This window comes from Bufo bufo, chromosome 8 (assembly GCF_905171765.1).
Source record: "Bufo bufo chromosome 8, aBufBuf1.1, whole genome shotgun sequence".
NCBI lineage: Eukaryota > Metazoa > Chordata > Amphibia > Anura > Bufonidae > Bufo > Bufo bufo.
In genome coordinates, this window is record NC_053396.1 from 176411037 (window position 1) to 176434045 (window position 23009).

General features: G+C 43.2%; 1 protein-coding gene across 1 annotated transcript; it reads left to right on the top strand.

The window, feature by feature from the left end:
* The first annotated feature begins 5623 nt into the window (after positions 1–5623).
* Positions 5624–21985, top strand: LOC120978116 (NTPase KAP family P-loop domain-containing protein 1-like). The gene is made up of 4 exons (XM_040406344.1): positions 5624–5759; positions 9834–9965; positions 19398–21112; positions 21605–21985. Exons 1-4 carry the CDS (start codon positions 5624–5626, stop codon positions 21836–21838), a joined length of 2217 nt encoding a protein of 738 aa, XP_040262278.1. The 3' UTR covers positions 21839–21985.
* The last annotated feature ends 1024 nt before the right edge of the window (positions 21986–23009 follow it).

Consider the following 23009-nt stretch of genomic DNA (forward strand, 5'->3'; position numbering starts at 1 on the left):
GAAAAGGTTGCACAAGATACAGCAATTATGCTCTTAAACCCTGGAAGGGTCCCTGGATGGGGGTATTACAGTAAGGGATCAATAAGTCCTAGTCTTGGACTACAAAGGTTGAAGTAGCTTCACTCCTTGGGCTAGGCCCAGGAGGACAGAGCAAAGTCTGGCTCCTCTCCTCTCCTCACCTAACTCCTCACTCCTAATCTCATCTAACTTCCTGTGTCTGACCTATATAAATGGTGTTAAAGTGACACCCAGAGGTGGATATGTGTAGTGCATTGCACCAGCCTGAAATGGGAATTTAACAGCATTGACAAAGGAAAATACAATAAATAGTGCAAAATGACATAGAATGGCACAAACAATTTTGGAGTGCTCCCATCCACCTGGAGTGGGACACTACACACATAGCCTTTAAAAACACATTAAACATGGTACATCCACAGCATGGTCTACAGTCTGCCCAACTTGAGCCTCGAATAATCTTCTTTCAGGGACTACTAAACAGTGCACTGACCCAGGGCAGGTTTCAGTGCACCATGACTCCTGGAAATTGCATCTTTGCCGATCTGATATTGATGGCAAAATGTTTATTTTCAGACTTTAAATGCTAAACTCATCAGCAATATTCTGACACTGTAACAATGCTGGCTGTGTAAAAGACCACAGAACAGAACTTCACCTATAGCAGTCACCTTTCTCAAGTTCTAGTAGTGTCTTTTGGTCCTCAAATACTCCCAGAACTTACAGTAGGGCTGAATTATATAACAATTGGTTGGTTCCAAGAAACATATATGAAGCATATATCAACCCTGGTAGGTAACAAATACACAGAAATAACTCACTCCATGGATCCAAATGAGGATAGCCATGGATGAAGAAGATGGGAATCTGGCAATGGAGCAGATAGGAGATCGAATGGCACACAGGCTGAGGAAGGATACATGACACAGAATAGAAAAAAAGATATACTGAACTGACCCTACTCTGAAGTACAACCCAGCAGGGAAAAGAAAATACCAAGTCAGCAAACAGAAAAACATCAGTGCTGATATAAATGGTGGCCCATAGGTCCCAGGACACACTGATACAACACAACAGTCAAGAACAAAGATACTAAGGCGTCTTTCAAACGAACGTGTCCGGATAAGGTCCGGATGCGTTGCGGCAAACCCGCGCGAGTAGGAACACAATTGCAGTCAGTTTTGACTGCGATTGCGTTCCGATGTTCAGTTTTTATCGCGCGGGTGCAATGTGTTTTGCACGCGCGTGATAAAAAACTGACTGTGGTACCCAGACCCGAACTTCTTCACAGAAGTTCAGGTTTGGGTTAGTTGTAGTGTAGATTGTATTATTTCCCCTTATAACATGGTTATAAGGGAAAATAATAGCATTCGTAATACAGAATGCATAGTACAATAGGGCTGGAGGGGTTAAAAATAAATAAATAAAATTTAACTCACCTTAATGCACTTGTTCGCGCAGCCGGCATCTCTTCTGTCTTGTTCTGTGAGGAATAGGACCTTTGATGACGTCACTACGCTCATCACATGGTCCGTCACATGATCCATCACTATGGTGATGGATCATGTGACGGACCATGTGATGAACGCAGTGACGTCATCAAAGGTCCTATTGCTCACAGATGAATACAGAAGAGATGCCGGCTGCGCGAACAAGTGGATTAAGGTGAGTTAAATTATTATTATTTTTTATTTAACCACTCCAGCCCTATTGTACTATGCATTCTGTATTGAGAATGCTATTATTTTCCCTTATAACCATGTTATAAGGGGAAATAATAATGATCGGGTCTCCATCCCGATCGTCACCTAGCAACCGTGCGTGAAAATCGGACCGCATCCGCACTTGCTTGCGGATGCTTGCGATTTTCACGCAACCCCATTCATTTCTATGGGGCCTGTGTTACGTGAAAAACGCACAAAGAGGAGCATGCTGCGATTTTCACGCAACACACAAGTGACCTGAAAACAAAGATTGTTCACCATCATGGTTTAGGGGGAAGGATATAGAAAGCTGTCTCAGAGATTTCAGCTGTCCGTTTCCACAGTTAGGAACATATTGAGGAAATGGAAGACCACAGGCTCAGTTCAAGTTAAGGCTCGAAGTGGCAGACCAAGAAAAATCTCGGATAGACAGAAGCGACGAATGGTGAGAACAGTGAAAGTCAACCCACAAACCAGCACCAAAGACCTACAACATCATCTTGCTGCAGATGGAGTCACTGTGCATCGTTCAACCATTCGGCGCACTTTACACAAGGAGATGTTGTATGCAAGAGTGATGCAGAGGAAGCCTTTTCTCCGCCCACAGCACAAAAAGTGCCGCTTGAGGTAGGCTAAAGCACATTTGGACAAGCCAGCTTCATTATGGAATAAGGTGTTGTGGACTGATGAAACTAAAATTGAGTTATTTGGCCATAACAAGGGGCGTTATGCATGGAGGAAAAAGAACACAGCATTCCAAGAAAAACACCTGCTACCTACAGTAAAATATGGTGGTGGTTCCATCATGCTGTGGGGCTGTGTGGCCAGTGCAGGGACTGGGAATCTTGTCAAAGTTGAGGGACGCATGGATTCCACTCAGTATCAGCAGATTCTGGAGACCAATGTCCAGGAATCAGTGACAAAGCTGAAGCTGCGCCGGGGCTGGATCTTTCAACAAGACAACGACCCTAAACACTGCTCAAAATCCACTAAGGCATTTATGCAGAGGAACAAGTACAACGTTCTGGAATGGCCATCTCAGTCCCCAGACCTGAATATAATTGAAAATCTGTGGTGTGACTTAAAGAGAGCTGTCCATGCTCGGAAGCCATCAAACCTGAATGAACTAAAGATGTTTTGTAAAGAGGAATGGTCCAAAATACCTTCAACCAGAATCCAGACTCTCATTGGAACCTACAGGAAGCGTTTAGAGGCTGTAATTTCTGCAAAAGGAGGATCTACTAAATATTGATTTCATTTCTTTTTTGTGGTGCCCAAATTTATGCACCTGCCTAATTTTGTTTCAACAATTATAGCACACTTTCTGTAAATCCAATAAACTTCATTTCACTTCTCAAATATTACTGTGTGTGTCTCCTATATGATATATTTAACTGACTTTTTATCGTAACAACCAACGATTTATACAGGAAAATCATGACGATTAACAAGGTTGCCAAAACTTTCGCATCCCACTGTATAATCTTTCTGACCAACATAAAAAATTGCGTTGTGTTAAACAAGCAGGAAGTGCTCAAACCCACAGCAATTATGTTTGTGATAACCAATATAACAATATAATAACATTTGCAAAGCCAGGTGCACTCTGCAGTCTTACTAAACCGTCATACTGATGTTAAAATTGAGAGATTAGCCAACATATCCTACTGTGGAGGACATGTCTGAGCCCGAGCACTGCGCCAAGGTTTCTCAAATAGCTCGGGACTTAACACTCACTTACCTGTGCCATATGGGCAATACCAGGAGCCAGTACTTAGTAATTTGCCCACTGGCTCCTGGTTTTGCCCATACGGTACAGGTAAGTGAGTGTTAGGTCCTGAGCTATTTGAGAAACCTTGGCACGTTGCTCGGGCTCAGACATGTCCTCCACAGTAGGATATGTTGGCTAATCTATCAATTTTATCATCAGTATGAGGGTTTAGCAAGACCGCAGAGTGCACCTGGCTTTACAAATGTTATTATATTGGTTATCACATCCACATAATTGCTATATTGTGTAGGATGTTTATTGTGGTACTTGTGGTCCGCTGCGGGCATCCTCCACTGTATGCATTTTTGCTGGGGATTGCCATTTGCAACGGGCTACAAGTCCAGCATTTGCTCCCCTGTATACACATGCACAACTGCATGTGGGTTTGAGCACTTCCTGCTTGTTTAACACCATGCCATTTTTTCGGTTGGTTTGTATATAGAGATGTTTGGAGGTATATAAACTCCAATTTAAATGTGCCTGTTTTCCATCCACAGGCTACATTTAGGTGCACCTGCGAGGCCTGGGGCATATCATCCAGTCTTTAGTGGGACTCGCAGACTCCTCCCTTCTCCCATTGCAAGCATGTTTACATGCTGGAGGTAACTGGTGAGTTGGCTATGAGTCGGATCTTACGCTCCTGTAATTTGCCCACTGCCATTGCCCATGCGCCACAGGTAAGTGAGTGTTAGGTCCCGAGCTATTTGAGAAACCTTGGCGCAGTGCTCTGGCTCAGACATGTCCTCCACAGTAGGATATGTTGGCTAATCTCTCAATTTTAACATCAATATGAGGGTTTAGTAAGACCGCAAAGTGCACCTGGCTTTGCAAATGTTGTTATATAATCTTTCTGAACCCGAAAGAGCAGCCATGCGAGAATATATCACCGAGAGTTTGAAGATATAAAGATTATTTAAGACCATCCAAATCCGCAGGGTTCTTCTTTGTTAAGAAAAAGGACGGAACTCTTAGGCCATGTTTGGACTTCCGTAAGCTTATTCGCATTACTGTCCGTGATCCTTATCCCCTTCCTTTGATTCTGGATTTGTTCAATCAGATTGTCGGTGCCAAGGTGTTCTCCAAGTTGGTTTTGAGGAGGGGCATGTAATCTGGTAAGGATCAAGGAGGGGGACGAATGGAAGACGGCCTTTAATACCCCTGAAGGTCATTTTGAGAATATGGTCATGCCTTTTGGGTTAACCAATGCCCCTGCGGTTTTTCAACATTTCATTAATGACATCTTTCATCATCTGGTATGCAGGTTTGTGGTGGTGTATCTGGATAATATTCTAATTTAATCTCCTGACATGGAGACGCATCAGGATCACGTGAGACAAGTGTTACAGATCCTAAGAGACAATAAAATGTATGCTAAGTTCGAAAAGTATGCATTTGCAGTTCAGGAAGTGCAGTTCCTAGGTTACTTACTCTCATCTTCAGGTTTTCGTATGGATCCAGAGAAGGTCCGTGCTGTGTTGGTCTGTGATCAACACAAAAATCTGAAAGCACTTATGCGGTTTTTAGGGTTTACCAACTACTACCGTAAATTCATTTTGAACTACTCAACTGTGGTTAAACCTTTAACGGACATGACTAGGAAAGGTTCGGATGTCTCAGTCTGGTCTAATGAGGCATAAGCCTTTTCAGCGGTGAAGGAATGTTTTGCTTCTGCTCCTATACTGGTGCAACCGGATGTGTCATAGCCACTCATTGTGGAAGTTGACGCATCTGAGGCAGGGGTAGGAGCAGTCTTGTCGCAGGGCCCTTCACCTAGTAAATGGCGCCCATGTGCTTTCTTCTCTAAGAAGCTCTCAACTGCTGAAAAAAATTATGATGTAGGTAATAGAGAGTTGCTAGCCATTAAGTTGGCTTTTGAGGAATGGCATCATTGGTTGGAAGGAGCGATTCATCCTATTATGGTAATTACCGATCACAAAAATCTGGCTTACTTGGAGTCGGCTAAACATCTGAACCCAAGGCAGGCCAGATAGTCTTTGTTTTTTACCAGATTTAATTTCGTTGTCACCTATCGCCCTGGGGTTAAGAATGTCATGGTGGACGCTTTGTCGCGTAGCTTTCCTGGGGGAACGGGGGTGATTCGGAAGATCCTGATCCGATATTGGCTAAAGGGATGGTAATATCTGCCCTTTATCCCGACCTTAAGGCAGAGGTGTGGGAGGGCCAGGGAGATGCACTGGAGTCCTGTCCTCTGGGGAAGTTGTTTGTTCCTTCCGAATTACGACACAAGGTGTTCGAGAAGCATCACTGTACATTTCTTACAGGACACCCTGGGAGCAGATCTACGGTCGATCTCATTTCTCATAGATTCTGGTGGCCGGGGTTGCGTAAATGTGTTGAGGGCTATGTGTCAGCTTGTGGTACTTGTGCTTGTGCTAAGGTGACACATACTCGGCCTTAAGGATCTCTACTTCCGTTGTCCATCCCGTCCCGACCTTGGACTTATTTGTCTATGAACTTTATCACAGATTTGCCGAATTCCTCAGGAAAAACTGTAATTCTGGTGGTTGTTGATCGCTTCGGCAAGATGTCGCACTTTATGGCAATATCAGGTCTACCTAATGCTAAAACTCTCGCACAAGTGTTTGTCGATAACATAGTGAAGCTACATGATATTCCCTCTGATGTGGTGTCTGATAGGGGGACTCAGTTTGTTTCCAGATTCTGAAAGGCGTTCTGTACTCGCCTGGGGGTACAATTGTTCTTCTCTTCGGCCCTTCATCCTCAGTCGAACGGAGAGACTGAACGCACTAACCAGAATCTGGAGACTTATTTGAGATGTTTTGTCTCAGAGAATCAGGAGTGGTCTTCATTTTTGTCTTTGGCCGAGTTTGCCATAAATAACCGTAGGCAGGAGTCCACTGATAAGTCACAGTTTTTTGGGGCATATCGGTTCCATCCGTAGTTTGGCACATTTTCTGGTACTGAGACTTCTGGTATACCTGAAGAGGAAAGATTTTCCTCTTTTTTTGTCATCTATTTGGCGGAAAATTTAAAATAATAAAGAAAAACTGGGAAACAAGTATAAACTGATGGCTGACAAGAGACGTATGAGTGGTCCGGACCTGAGAGTGGGTGATTCTGTGCGGCTGTCCACAAGAAAAATTAAGTTGAAGGTACCTTCTTGGAAGTTGGGTCCAAGGTTTATTGGTCCATATAAGACCTCTGCCATTATTAACCTGGTAACCTTTCATCTTAAACTTCCGCAGGCGTTAAAAATTCCTAATATTTTCCACAAATTATTGCTGAAGAGAAATGTCGAACCTGCTGAACCGTCCTCCTTGCCTCCCGCTCCTCTCATGGTGGACGATAATCTTAAATTTCAGTTCGCAAGGATAGTGGATTCACGAATTCTCTGTATATCCCTTCAGTACCTCGTTCACTGGAAGGGTTATGGTCCAGAGGAGAGAATGTGGGTCCCAGCGGCCGACGTTAATGCTAGTCGCCTTGTGAAAGCCTTTCACAGGGTCCATCCGGATAAGATCGGTCCTGGGTGTCCGGAGGGGGGGGGGGGGTACTGTCACGGTCCCTCCAGTGACAGAGGTTAGAAGATCTAAGGTTAGGACATTAGGTTAACTGACAGCCTATCTGTTTTTACTTGTTGCAGTGTTATACTTGCAGTGAAGTGTACTTCTCTTGTATTTTGTTGCTACCATTTGCTCGTTGTTTACTAGGCCTCAGGAAGATGCTGGTTCGTTCATCTGGGAAGAAACCAGTAGTCTCAGACCCTGTCACTAATCCTAGGGATTTTCAGGGTTAATAGGGCCTAGGTTTCCGGTGTATGAATATTCCCACCTTCATACCCACAGGAGTCAGGGCTAGTTTAGGGTTTTCTTAGGTGGTCACCATTTCCCTTTCCCTAGCCTTGAGGACTAGTTTCTGGGCATTTTCCTTCTGTTGTCATTCTGGTGTTCCTCCCCTCCCCCTACACTGTGACATTTATATGTTTTAATGTTAATCTGTATAATACATACATCTCCCTTTGTGTACATATGTCCATCTGAAATAATAATGAACGCATAAATTATGCTATATTCTGTTCGCACAAGGCAGAATTCTACAAGGGAGGAGCACAAGGGGGGTATATGTGCGGGTAGTCTTGATCTGACCGGGAGTTCTTGTTAATAGTATTTACTCTGTTTTCCACAGGCATAAGGTCCACTGGAGAAGCTGCACATTACAAAGTGATGACATGGTCTGTCCTGGTAAGGAGATCCTTTTTTTGTGTTGTATACTGCCTTTATTCTGTTTTCCTCTCCTTCCATGCATACATACTTCTCCCACTGTACTCATTTCTACATAGTCCTGGTCGGTGTTAATATTGTCTCTCTATTACAGAAATGTTATCTCATTTGCTGTGTATTACCCCTTAGATATCATTACGGGCCTGGAAAATGTTTACACACCGAGTTTTCCTTATTAATCCATAGATTATCCAATTTTTTTTTCTAAAGCTTGCCATACTGATTCGATGTATGTCAGCCGAACCTGCCGACGATCTAACATGTATGTGGCCTCCCGATTCTCCCCTGATGTCAGATGTTAGGGGGAGATAAGGATCGGCATTGTTGGATTTCAACAGCTTGATCCCTTTGCTCCCAAATTTTTAGACAGTCAAGAAGAGACACTTATGGTTCACTGTGTGCAAGCTAAATTTTTTTCCTGCACACTTTTACACAATATTAGCACAAAAATTATCTGAATATAGATTTTTTTAAGAGCCAACTTGCACCAAATGATGGAATAATACACATGCCGAAGTCTAATATTTAGCTAGGAACCAGTTTTTTAACTAAATGGTGAGTTTATTATTGCAAATCTATTTTCCATGTAAAAAAGAGGAATATTTAAGGAGCAAAGAGGGACAGAGGGACTTTGGTCAAAATGAGGGACTGTCCCTCCATAATAGGGACACTTGGGTGGTGTGCATTTTATTCTCAGGGAGACAGGGAGCTGCCAGAGGAGCCTTGCAGTGCTTCCTCTCCTCTTCCTACTAGAACATGTTCGGCCAGGGAGGCATCTGTGTGGGAAGAAGGAGCTAAGTGGGTGCCATCATCTATATGAGGTGCCCCTGCTTTACACGTTGGATAACCCCTCTAACTAGCATTTGGCAGACTGCTATCTTAAAGGTGTGCAAAACAGCTTTCTCAGGGGCTGCACATGCTGCAAAAAAAGAACAGAACGTATACTCACCTCACCCATCCTTGTCTCCGCTGTTCCAGTGGTCCATATATTCCATGGTCGGAGCCCAGCTGAGGAGGAAAATTTTGGGCAGTGCCATCTCTCTATTCCCCTATTATAACAACAGATCACTGATGTTTTCCAGGGTCAGACCTGCTGTGATCAGCTGATCTCTAGGACGGTTTTCTTTAGAGATGGAGTCGTCTCTTGAATATATCAGTTTACTGTAGGATATTAGAGTCATCAGGACCCTTGAACCTGTACACCAACCAAGTGCCAATTTTTCAGCCCCATGCACACTGCTCTATTGTGAAGTTGTCTTGTGTTTGCTGTCAGGGCCGGACAGGTAATACCCCCGACAGGGAGATTTCACGGTGGGCCGATGCCCAGGGGGGCGCCCAAGACCTCCTCACGACCGTTGGTGGGGTACATAATGATCTGATGCTCTTAGCATTCATTAATGCTGGAAGCATCAGGCACTTATACACCTGGCTTGGACCACAGGTGTCCTCCTGCACTCAACTGTATCATTGTCCTCAGGACAGCGATACAGTTAAATATTGTGGCAAGGGTAGCAGTATTTTGTGCTGCACTGTGGTATTGCTGGCCCTGCCTACTTCTGTTGTCCGTGCCTACTTGTGTTGGTCCTGCCTTCTGTCAATTTGAACCTGCCTACAACATAAGAACATTCTAGTTTTTTTTCCAGTGCCACTTTAAAGGGGTTATCCAACCCCTATAATGACCCCCCTAATGCCTGGGCCCCTCATATAAATTATATTTACCCCACTCCCCGGCACCCATTGTCACTCCTGCTCCCCGCACGGCTGTGATGGGGATGAGCCTCTCTAGCGTCACTCGCGATGCTAGGGAGGCTCATCCCTGTTGCGGCCTGCTATTGGCTGCAATCCACCCCATCCCTTCCTGGATGTTTTGATCCGTGCGTGTGGGGATCAGGAGCGATGCAGGTGTCAGGGAGCAAAGTAATAATAATCTGAGGTGTCTGGGCATTAGGGGGGTTATTACAGGTGTTGGACAACCCCTTTAAGTTCCTAGTCAACCCATGTTTGCTGGTTCAGTTTACGCGGCTATGCTGTGTGCATGCTCCCTTTAGTCATACTCTCTTTCTTACTCTCTACCTTAAGGTTTTGAGACAAAAGATGACATTTACTGCTACTCTCTGGCGAAGGCTTTGCATTACGCTGTATCTCCTCTGACAGTCGGGTTTTACGCACCATGGGGTAGGCGCGAAGATTTCCTTATCAACAAGGTTGAGTGTGAGTATATGGCTTTTTTTGTCAACTGTATGTTGTTGGCGGACTTCTGGTGGACTACCTAGGAATAATCAGTTATAGAAATGGCACACAGAACCATACACTTCATACCACCTTATACCTGACACTCTTTATTTTTTAGCTTTATTATGTATATGACTGTTCTGCATACACCTGTTCCCCTAAATATGCCAAGAGGTTGTCATGTGTTTTACAATCCATTTGAATGTACAACCAAGCTGGGCCATATTCTAACAATAAGCCAAATTGTAGACTAGTAGACCTCCATAAAGCTGCAGGTTACTGGAGGAGGAAGTTTAACTTGTATTAGGGCTCATTCAGACAACCACATCCGTTTTTGCAGTCTGCAAATTATGGATCAGCAAAACACGGATACCGGCCGTGTACGTTCCTCATTTTTGCGGAATGGAACAGCCAGCCATATGAGACAAAATGCGTATTCTTGGCTGCAATTGCAGACAAGAATAGGACATGTTCTAGCTTTTTAGAAATGAATGGGTCTGTGGAACAGATGGATGCGGACACAAACATAGGGTCGTCTGAATGAGCCCTTAAACAGGTTTTCTGATTACCTACTATTGGATAGATCATTAATCTCAAATCACCAAAGTCCGACTCCTGACATAGACAGTGATCACCATTTAAGTGAATGGGAGCAGCGCTGTAGTACCATTCATGGTGACTACCCAGCAGTGGTGTTTCAGCAGACCGTCCAGCAGACAGATGATCTATAGGGGTGCTAGTAGTTGGACCCTCACCGATCTGATAATTATGACCTATCCTATGGCTAGGTTGTCAATATTACAGTCCTGGAAAACCCCTTTTAAAGGAAATACTTGACGAAGGAGCTAAAACCAGTTGTAATTATCTAGGTGCCCTCTGGTGCTTACAACTACCTTTACATTGTTGGCAACAGTGTTCACCTGTACTAATTCCATAGCATCATTCAAAGGGATTCTACAATTTAAAGCAAAATTCCACCATAACAGAAAATTTCATAAAGCAAAGAAAAAAAAAGTTTTTTTTGCAAATACTTTGCTTTACTATTTTTGTATTGATTAAAAACATTCTCGCACTTTGAGTTGCAGTTTTACAGCTGACTATACAATATCTAATGTATTGTTTGAACAGTTTATGTTAATGTCAGACCCCTGCCGTGCCTGCTTCAGTTTACACAAGTTATGTGGTTCCTTGTCATATCCGTGTTCCCTAACTGAGCGCAGTGTAGGTCACATGCAAGTAAAACATCACATAATTATCAAACTCAACAACAGAGCAGGCCATGCATAATGTTACTTACGTTTTTGTGAAAACCTAAAATGAAGGCAACCCTTTTTTAAAGGAGTTGTCTGATCTGGCTGTAAACTGCGCGTTGCACTCTCCATTAATTTCTGTTGGACTTCTGAAAATAGGCGAGTGAATGGAGAACACGCCGCGCATGCGCTTTGCGCTCTCGTTTGTTTTAGGGATTTCATTCTAGAGATAGGTGCGGGTCCCAGAGGTGAGACCTGTACCTATCTGACATTGGTAGCATATCGCTAGGATATGCCTCCAATCTGTGAGATGACACAATCCCTTTAAAGGGAGTCTGTCACCAAAATATGACGTTATACACCACTAACATGGCTCTCTAGCACACCTATCCATGATTCAAATTAATGGTACCTTTGTAATTTTCCATATGCAAATGAGGGCTTGCAAGTGCCCAGGGGAAGGGTGCGGTGTGTAGGTGCCCAGGCTGTTCTACATTTTTTTATGTTACTCCTCCCCAGCCTCTTCCTTGGCCCGCCCTGCAAGTCCCTTGCGTCATCTATAGGAACGGCCGATATCCCGCGCCTGCGCAGTGCACCGCCGGCCCGGACATGCGAACAGTGAAGGCCATTGTGGGCACGGCATCGCTACGTTAGTGCTCATGCGCCAGCAAACGGCGTGAAACCAGTGACTAGGGGGCAGACCAGAAGCAAACAGGAGGACTGGAGGCCGGACCGCTACATGTAGCGACGCCATGCCCACAATGGGTATCACAGTGCGCATGCCCGGGCCGCCCTGCAAGTCCCTTGCGTCATCCACAGGACCAGCCGAGGAAAAGGCTGGGAAGGAGTAATGTAAAAAGAAGGCAGAGCAGCCTGGGCACCTACACACCGAATGCCGCCTGTGGGCACTTGCGAGCCCTCATTTGCATATGGATTAAACTGCATTTTTTCCTGCTGTTGAAAGTCAGAAGAAAATTACAAAGGTACCATTTGAATCATGGATAGGTATGCTAGAGAGCCATGTAAGTGGTGTATAACATCATATTTTGGTGACAGACTCCCTTTATGTCCAACAGAATAAGGACCGCTCTTTTTAAAGTGACTCTCCATTCTTGTTCATTAAAGAGGTTACCGAGTGTGGGACTCTCCTCTACTATGCCCATTTTAATACAACTCAACCTTTGAATCCCAAATGGCAGGGCATTTCAATTGCCACTTTTATGTTTCCAGGAAATACCCCCAAAACGGTCAGAGATTCTTTTTTTGTGCAATTCTGTATAAGTTCCAAATCTGTTAAAGTGAGTCTGTCACCTGCAAAATCAGTAAGCATGCCCCATGTGAGGTGCCCCTAAACATAACCATACATTTCTTAACCACCTCAGCCCCCAGTGCTTAAACACCCTGAAAGACCAGGCCACTTTTTACACTTCTGACCTACACTACTTTCACCGTTTATTGCTCGGTCATGCAACTTACCACCCAAATGAATTTTACCTCCTTTTCTTCTCACTAATAGAGCTTTCATTTGGTGGTATTTCATTGCTGCTGACATTTTTACTTTTTTTGTTATTAATCGAAATTTAACGATTTTTTTGCAAAAAAATGACATTTTTCACTTTCAGTTGTAAAATTTTGCAAAAAAAACGAGATCCATATAGAAATTTTGCTCTAAATTTATTGTTCTACATGTCTTTGATAAAAAAAAAATGTTTGGGTAAAAAAAAAATGGTTTGGGTAAAAGTTATTGCGTTTACAAACTATGGTACAAAAATGTGAATTTCCGCTTTTTGAAGCAGCTCTGACTTTCTGAGCACCTGTCATGTTTCCTGAGGTTCTACAATGGCCAGACAGTACAAACACCCCACAAATGACCCCATTTCGGAAAGTACACACCCTAAGATATTCGCTGATGGGCATAGTGAGTTCATAGAACTTTTTATTTTTTGTCACAAGTTAGCGGAAAATGATGATTTTTTCTTTTTTTTTCTTTTCTTACAAAGTCTCATATTCCACTAACTTGTGACAAAAAATAAAAACTTCTATGAACTCACTATGCCCATCACGAAATACCTTGGGGTCTCTTCTTTCCAAAATGGGGTCACTTGTGGGGTAGTTATACTGCCCTGGCATTCTAGGGGCCCAAATGTGTGGTAAGGAGTTTGAAATCAAATTCTGTAAAAAATGACCTGTGAAATCCGAAAGGTGCTCTTTGGAATATGGGCCCCTTTGCCCACCTAGGCTGCAAAAAAGTGTCACACATCTGGTATCTCTGTATTCAGGAGAAGTTGAGGAATGTGTTTTGGGGTGTCTTTTTACATATACCCATGCTGGGTGAGATAAATATCTTGGTCAAATGCCAACTTTGTATAAAAAAATGGGAAAAGTTGTCTTTTGCCAAGATATTTCTCTCACCCAGCATGGGTATATGTAAAATGACACCCCAAAACACATTCCCCAACTTCTCCTGAGTACGGAGATACCAGATGTGTGACACTTTTTTGCAGCCTAGGTGGGCAAAGGGGCCCATATTCCAAAGAGCACCTTTCGGATTTCACAGGTCATTTTTTACAGAATTTGATTTCAAACTCCTTACCACACATTTGGGCCCCTAGAATGCCAGGGCAGTATAACTACCCCACAAGTGACCCCATTTTGGAAAGAAGACACCCCAAGGTATTCAGTGAGGGGCATGGCAAGTTCCTAGAATTTTTTATTTTTTGTCACAAGTTAGTGGAAAATGATGATTTTTTTTTTTTTTTTTTTCATACAAAGTCTCATATTCCACTAACTTGTGACAAAAAATAAAAACTTCCATGAACTCACTATGCCCATCAGCGAATACCTTGGGGTCTCTTCTTTCCAAAATGGGGTCACTTGTGGGGTAGTTATACTGCCCTGGCATTCTAGGGGCCCAAATGTGTGGTAAGGAGTTTGAAATCAAATTCTGTACAAAATGACCTGTGAAATCCGAAAGGTGCTCTTTGGAATATGGGCCCCTTTGCCCACCTAGGCTGCAAAAAAGTGTCACACATCTGGTATCTCTGTATTCAGGAGAAGTTGAGGAATGTGTTTTGGGGTGTCTTTTTACATATACCCATGCTGGGTGAGATAAATATCTTGGTCAAATGCCAACTTTGTATAAAAAAATGGGAAAAGTTGTCTTTTGCCAAGATATTTCTCTCACCCAGCATGGGTATATGTAAAATGACACCCCAAAACACATTCCCCAACTTCTCCTGAGTACGGAGATACCAGATGTGTGACACTTTTTTGCAGCCTAGGTGGGCAAAGGGGCCCATATTCCAAAGAGCACCTTTCGGATTTCACAGGTCATTTTTTACAGAATTTGATTTCAAACTCCTTACCACACATTTGGGCCCCTAGAATGCCAGGGCAGTATAACTACCCCACAAGTGACCCCATTTTGGAAAGAAGACACCCCAAGGTATTCAGTGAGGGGCATGGCAAGTTCCTAGAATTTTTTATTTTTTGTCACAAGTTAGTGGAAAATGATGATTTTTTTTTTTTTTTTTTTCATACAAAGTCTCATATTCCACTAACTTGTGACAAAAAATAAAAACTTCCATGAACTCACTATGCCCATCAGCGAATACCTTGGGGGCTCTTCTTTCCAAAATGGGGTCACTTGTGGGGTAGTTATACTGCCCTGGCATTCTAGGGGCCCAAATGTGTGGTAAGGAGTTTGAAATCAAATTCTGTACAAAATGACCTGTGAAATCCGAAAGGTGCTCTTTGGAATATGGGCCCCTTTGCCCACCTAGGCTGCAAAAAAGTGTCACACATCTGGTATCTCTGTATTCAGGAGAAGTTGAGGAATGTGTTTTGGGGTGTCTTTTTACATATACCCATGCTGGGTGAGATAAATATCTTGGTCAAATGCCAACTTTGTATAAAAAAATGGGAAAAGTTGTCTTTTGCCAAGATATTTCTCTCACCCAGCATGGGTATATGTAAAATGACACCCCAAAACACATTCCCCAACTTCTCCTGAGTACGGAGATACCAGATGTGTGACACTTTTTTGCAGCCTAGGTGGGCAAAGGGGCCCATATTCCAAAGAGCACCTTTCGGATTTCACAGGTCATTTTTTACAGAATTTGATTTCAAACTCCTTACCACACATTTGGGCCCCTAGAATGCCAGGGCAGTATAACTACCCCACAAGTGACCCCATTTTGGAAAGAAGAGACCCCAAGGTATTCGCTGATGGGCATAGTGAGTTCATGGAAGTTTTTATTTTTTGTCACAAGTTAGTGGAATATGAGACTTTGTATGAAAAAAATAAAATAAAAAAAAAATCAGCATTTTCCACTAACTTGTGACAAAAAATAAAAAATTCTAGGAACTCGCCATGCCCCTCACGGAATACCTTGGGGTGTCTTCTTTCCAAAATGGGGTCACTTGTGGGGTAGTTATACTGCCCTGGCATTTTCCAGGGGCCCTAATGTGTGGTAAGTAGGTAAATGACCCGTTAAATCCTAAAGGTGCTCTTTGGAATATGGGCCCCTTTGCCCACCTAGGCTGCAAAAAAGTGTCACACATGTGGTATCTCCGTATTCAAGAGAAGGTGGGGAATGTGTTTTGGGGTGTCATTTTACATATACCCTTGCTGGGTGAGAGAAATATCTTGGCAAAAGACAACTTTTCCCATTTTTTTATACAAAGTTGGCATTTGACCAAGATATTTCTCTCACCCAGCATGGGTATATGTAAAATGACACCCCAAAACACATTCCCCAACTTCTCCTGAGTACGGAGATACCAGATGTGTGACACTTTTTTGCAGCCTAGATGCGCAAAGGTGCCCAAATTCCTTTTAGGAGGGCATTTTTAGACATTTGGATACCAGACTTCTTCTCACGCTTTGGGGCCCCTAGAATGCCAGGGCAGTATAAATACCCCACATGTGACCCCATTTTGGAAAGAAGACACCCCAAGGTATTCAATGAGGGGCATGGCGAGTTCATAGAAATTTTTTTTTTTTGGCACAAGTTAGCGGAAATTGATATTTTTAATTTTTTTCTCACAAAGTCTCCCTTTCCGCTAACTTTGGACAAAAATTTCAATCTTTCATGGACTCAATATGCCCCTCACGGAATACCTGGGGGTGTCTTTCCGAAATGGGGTCACATGTGGGGTATTTATACTGCCCTGGCATTCTAGGGGCCCTAAAGCGTGAGAAGAAGTCTGGAATATAAATGTCTAAAAAATTTTACGCATTTGGATTCCGTGAGGGGTATGGTGAGTTCATGTGAGATTTTATTTTTTGACACAAGTTAGTGGAATATGAGACTTTGTAAGAAAAAAAAATAATAATTCCGCTAACTTGGGCCAAAAAAATGTCTGAATGGAGCCTTACAGAGGGTGATCAATGACAGGGGGGTGATCAATGACAGGGGGGGGTGATCAATGACAGGGGTGGTGATCAATGACAGGGGGGTGATCAATGACAGGGGGGTGATCAGGGAGTCTATATGGGGTGATAACCACAGTCATTGATCATGCCCCTGTAAGGCTTCATTCAGACGTCCGTATGCGTTTTGCGGATCCGATCCATCTATCAGTGCATCCGTAAAAATCATGCGGACATCTGAATGGAGCTTTACAGGGGGGTTGATCAATGACAGGGGTGTAATCAATGACAGGGGGGTGATCAGGGAGTCTATATGGGGTGATAACCACAGTCATTGATCATGCCCCTGTAAGGCTTCATTCAGACGTCCGGATGCGTTTTGCGGATCCGATCCATCTATCAGTGCATCCGTAAAAATCATGCGGACATCTGAATGGAGCTTTACAGGGGGGTAATCAATGACAGGGGGGTAATCAATGACAGGGGGGTGATCAGGGAGTCTATATGGGGTGATCACCACAGTCATTGATCACGCCCCTGTAAGGCTTCATTCAGACGTCCGGATGCGTTTTGCGGATCCGATCCATCTATCAGTGCATCCGTAAAAATCATGCGGACATCTGAATGGAGCTTTACAGGGGGGTGATCAATGACAGGGGGGTAATCAATGACAGGGGGGTGATCAGGGAGTCTATATGGGGTGATCACCACAGTCATTGATCATGCCCCTGTAAGGCTTCATTCAGACGTCCGGATGCGTTTTGCGGATCCGATCCATCTATCAGTGCATCCGTAAAAATCATGCGGACATCTGAATGGAGCTTTACAGGGGGGTGATCAGGGAGTCTATATGGGGTGATCACCACAGTCATTGATCACGCCCCTGTAAGGCTTCATTCAGACGTCCGGATGCGTTTTGCGGATCCGATCCATCTATCAGTGGATCCGTAAAAATCATGCGGACGTCTGAATGGAGCTTTACAGGGGGGTAATCAATGACAGGGGGGTAATCAATGACAGGGGGGTGATCAGGGAGTCTATATGGGGTGATCACCACAGTCATTGATCACACCCCTGTAAGGCTTCATTCAGACGTCCGGATGCGTTTTGCGGATCCGATCCATCTATCAGTGGATCCGTAAAAATCATGCGGACATCTGAATGGAGCTTTACAGGGGGTTGATCAATGACAGGGGGTAATCAATGACAGGGGGGTGATCAGGGAGTCTATATGGGGTGATCAGGGGCTAATAAGGGGTTAATAAGTGACGGGGGGGGGTGTAGTGTAGTGTAGTGGTGCTTGGTGGTACTTTACTGAGCTACCTGTGTCCTCTGGTGGTCGATCCAAACAAAGGGGACCACCAGAGGACCAGGTAGCAGGTATATTAGACGCTGTTATCAAAACAGCGTCTAATATACCTGTTAGGGGTTAAAAAAAACACATCTCCAGCCTGCCAGCGAACGATCGCCGCTGGCAGGCTGGAGATCAACTCTCTTACCTTCCGTTCCTGTGAGCGCGCGCGCCTGTGTGCGCGCGTTCACAGGAAGTCTCGCGTCTCGCGAGATGACGCATATATGCGTGACTGTGCGCAGCGCTGCCACCTCCGGAACGCGATCCTGCGTTAGGCGGTCCGGAGGTGGTTAAAGAGTCACTGTACTTCCATACAATTTTATTTTGTTTAATAGAAATTTTCTAAATTACTTCATTTAAAAATCTGCCTGCATCTACCTAAAAAAAAAAGCCACTAGGGGTCTCACTTCCACCTTAGTTGCGGTCCACTGCCTTTTGTAAGAGAAGAACCACCCCTAGTAACACAGATGGTTGAGAGGAAGTGGGGGCTTGTCAGAGCTAGCTGAGATCCTGATAAAAGAACTGCTTCTACACTGCTTCTGAGGGTCACAGGAGTGTCCTGCCTTTCTGTGTGATCTTCCCCTCTTTATCTGTTTTGTGAGCTCCAGAGCAGAAAACAATCAAAGTGGGCAGTAAAGGAAAGTACGCCAAAGCTGTATAGTGCTGGCAGATTCCACAGAAGGGAGATACCTCCTGCTTGTGACAGAAATGCAAATAGCTGTGCAGCCGAAGAAGGTAATAATTAGACTGAAAAAGACATTAAGGAAGCCCAAAAAAGACCTACTCTTTCCCAGGTTTGATTGTACAATTAAGCACAGGAATTATGCAGACTTTTTTTTTGAAAACTCATGTACGCTTTAAGAAAATCAAGTCCTGTAATCCTTAGAAATGCATCTTTTTATTTTCATGCAAACAAGCTTTTCGGTGGGACCATTCTCTTCGGTGTCTGCATCATTGCTAGAGGCTCTGAAATCTTAGGGACTGTCAATCTAATACCATAAGAGCGACATTACTGGCTGAGAAATGGTGCACCAATAACCTTATTGGCATTAAAATAAAAAGAAGCATTTCTCAGGATTAGAGGACCGAATTTTCACGAGAAAGGTATGGTAATGTTTTGGGTTACCTACCCTACAAGGAGGTATACTTATGTTCAAACAGATTTTGGAGGTGACAGACTCAATTTAAGTCATGCCTACGATAAAGTCTACAAAAGATGGGCCACCAGTTATACAGTCAATTTGACTATGATTTCAGAGCAATCAGCACAATCAGTGACTGATGCCTGTAGTTAAATGTTGGAGCCGTTTAAATGAACTGAATAGAGGGCAATGGTAGTGATGTCACATTTTACACATTTTAGGAAATTATCGGTAACAAAATATTAATAAATAATTCCTAAAGATGTAGAATTAAATTTTACACTTTGGTTGCAGCGTATCTTTGTCTTGAAGGATTGAAGAAAGATGGACTAGAAGAAGAGAGAACTGGACTGAGGATAAGAAAACGCACAGGAAAAGACCTCATCAAACTCATCTTTCTTATGACATTTTACCATCCAGTAATCACAGAAACACACAAGCAGCGAACGAATATACATTATTGTTTCATCCGGTTTAGTGCATGGGAGTTCGCTGGTAGTGACCAGCTTTGGGCTGGGCTAGTTACCACACTTTGTGATGGTATTGAAAACTGTTTTGGTCTGGCACCTATTAGCATTTATAGAGCAGTAAGTACAAAAACTAAAATCATAGATGCTCCACTCAAACAGGAATGGGTTAGTAAGAAATTCCTATGTCTCCCACTTTGGGTTGCTATTCTGTTGGCGATCTTTATTGCAGTTGCAGTGGGTGCTTCAATCCTGATTTTTGGCTTTCCATTGGGTGATCTCTCAGGAAATATGTTAGCTGCCGTTCAAGGTGTTGGGTCATCTGTGGTTGGCATATCTTTGATAATAGCACTGAAAGTAGGTATTAAGGTGGTCAAAAATGTCATTGTCACTCAGAAGGGTATAGTGCAACAAAAAATGAATAGAACAGATATGAGCTCCCAGTTGGGTTTCATGAGTGATGTGAGGAAGGAGGTTAAAACCATCACCAGTTACCTCCAACTCATGGAAGTCTTCCAAAGGCAAAAAATTAGAGTTGTACTTGAGATCACCAACTTAGACAAATGCATGCCGGACAAAGTGGTTGGGGTTCTAAATGCCATGAATATCCTCCTATCTGATGCAAATGCCCCATTTATTTCCATTTTGTCTGTGGATCCAAGTATCATTGTAGAATGTGTCGAAAGCTCGGACCTCTTGAAAGGTATGGCCAACAATGGCTATGAGTTCTTGAACCGCATAATAACATTACCTTTTTGTATCCCGAAAATGGACTGTGACACAAAATTATCCTTGCTAAGAAGTATTATTGAAGGGACAGATGAAGTAATTAGAGATAAAGAACAAGGACAAAAAAAAACTAACACAGGTGTTAATACCGTTGATATGCCAACAGCAGTAAAAGGTTCATATGAGCTGGAGCCCAACAGCTCCTTCCTAGATAAAGGACCAAGCGCAAAAAATTTAATAGATGAAGCCCTTGGGTATTTTTTTCAGGAGCATATGCGTGAGTATATTACTGACAACGCTGTTCATATCAAAAGGATGGTAAATACTATCACCATAACCATCAGACTGATGATCCGGGAAGTACCAAGAAGCCAAATACAACCCCGCAAAGTTACAGAATGGGTGCTCCTGGCAACCCACTGGCCATGTCGGCTCAGCTGGATATTGCAGTGCATTGAGGACGAGCAACAGAATATGTCCCTGGAAGGACAACAAACTGACTCTTCATACTCCAGAACGTTCCTTTGGGATGTTTTTGAGAAGACTTTGGAGGAACTGAACGCCATAAAGACAAGTCTGAAACAACTACTGGAGTTGGATGGTGATCCACAGATCTTCCACCATTTATTACGTGATAACTTTACTGTAGAAGATGCCAACTTCTTTCTGCCATTTACTGTTAATTTAGATACCTCCATTAAAAGACAAATGGAACTGCTAAGAGGCAGTAATAACATGTGGGAATCCAAAAAGAGCAACCGACTTACCGTAAAGTCTCTGCTGAACATGAGTGTGGATGAGGTGTGCGAAGAGGTAAGTGTGAAATCTTTTGTCTGTTATTTACTATTATATTAGGCTGGGTTCCCAACTAACTGAACTGAATGGAGCAGAACAGACCCCATTGACTATAATAAGGTCTGGTTGGTTTCTGTTTAGGGTGGCATTTTTTTTTTACCAGACAAAGTGTCCTGCATATAGCGGAACACCGCCGCCTCTTCATAAAAAAAACAACAACTATTAAGCAGCACACGGAAGGGGAGTTGCCAGAGAAAAATGGAGGGAGGGGACTCAAGTTGGGTAGAAAGCCTCGAGTCTATGATGCACTTAATCCACCCTTGAGCGTAGGGTGAAGGTTGGTCAGAGTATTGCCTCATACAGGTCCGTTACTGTATACTGGAGCTTGTGTTTACTCTTCTACTCCAAGTCCTGAAATAATGGATTATCCACATTTTTTTATCCTTGATGAGCATCACTCATCCAGTGCAATGCTTCTCTATGATAAAACCTTTATTTTCTATTTTTCAGATGAATAAACTTGGTTTTCGAGAAGAGAACGTCCAAATGTACAAGCAGAAGATTAAGGACCACAACTTGAGTGGCAAAGCACTTGTCTACAGTGATATTAATGAGATAAAAAATGTGATGGAAATGGGTCTCGGAGACTGGACATTGTTCAGTGTGTACTTCTTTGGGGCTCTTCCGTCAGCTCCTACTGCCCCTGCAACTGCCCCAGTTATTGGAAAGCAAGAGGCGCCATAACTTGGTGCAGAATCTATAGAGAATGTCTTAAAAGGGAGCAGGATATCTCTATTTATCAGATGAGAACTTTTAACATTTCACATGTTCGTTGAATTCTTACTCTCATTATCTAAGTTCTGGTTAATAGAAATGGAGGAAGTCATATTACACCCTCTCCACTCCAGGACCAGGTGTAATGATGTTTTCACAGCCTGGTCCTGTCAATCAAAGTGCAGAGGGCGCGGCAGTTGCAGAGAGAGTGGAGCCTCTAAGAGTAAAGGCAACGTCCCTGTTGCTCCTAGAGGCTCATTTGCATATAATAAAACATCATATTTCTCAGCAATGTGGGCACATATGAACATGGGACCAACACAGATGCCTTCAGCTGCCAAGTGCACATGTAACAGGTCAGCCAGTGTCATAGGTACAAATCGTCTGACAGAAGCCCTTTAAATATCATGATTTTATATATATAGTCATCTAATGGCTGGGGGTAAATAGTGAAGCACATCACATACTCCATAGTTTGTTACATTTTTCCAGGCATCACCTTCCTTTATAAATTGTTCTATTAAAAGGGATAATCGAAATAAAGATTCCCATAAAAATATCCTCTTCGAATATCCCAAAGAGACCCACTTCACGCAGAAAAGATATTGAAATTCCAATAATCTTAGAAAGGTCTCTGATCTCATACAAACACCTAGGATACAATCCGACCCATCTTACTTAATCTGAGTGGTGTTAGCATTGATTAACAATATAGAGGTGAATACGTTGATTGTTGGTTGGCGGGGAAACAAATAAAGATCTTTCCAAAACTTCATGAAATGTTTCATTTTCATCTATTCAAAAAAAGGGGAATGAGAAATGTTTGCCATAAGTAAATGGGAAAATAAGGTTGAACTTAAACCATGGGGGCCCTCAGATTTGAGGATGTCAATCAGAATGTATTCAGACACACAAGGTCTGAGTAAGCAAAGCATGATGAAAAAATTGTGAGCTAGGGACATTATAACTTATTTGGACTTGTTCAAAGAACATGAATACATCGTTAGTAAATGGATCCCCTACCACAAAGATGCCATATTGTTCCCACTGATGGGCGTCCGGTAACATATTCAGCTCCGATAAGGAGGGCTTGAGCCATAAAGGCATGTCAGCCATATCAGAGAACTTCTGTACCTCGCCT

What these genes read in the sequence shown, in the direction of transcription:
- LOC120978116 (XM_040406344.1), top strand. Translation starts at nt 5,624, where the DNA reads ATGGTAATATCTGCCCTTTATCCCGACCTTAAGGCAGAGGTGTGGGAG. An exon ending in CCTTATCAACAAGGTTGAGT is followed by an intron (nt 9,966 to 19,397) that starts GTGAGTATATGG and finishes CTTTGGTTGCAG; the next exon opens with CGTATCTTTGTCTTGAAGGA. An exon ending in TGGATGAGGTGTGCGAAGAG is followed by an intron (nt 21,113 to 21,604) that starts GTAAGTGTGAAA and finishes TCTATTTTTCAG; the next exon opens with ATGAATAAACTTGGTTTTCG.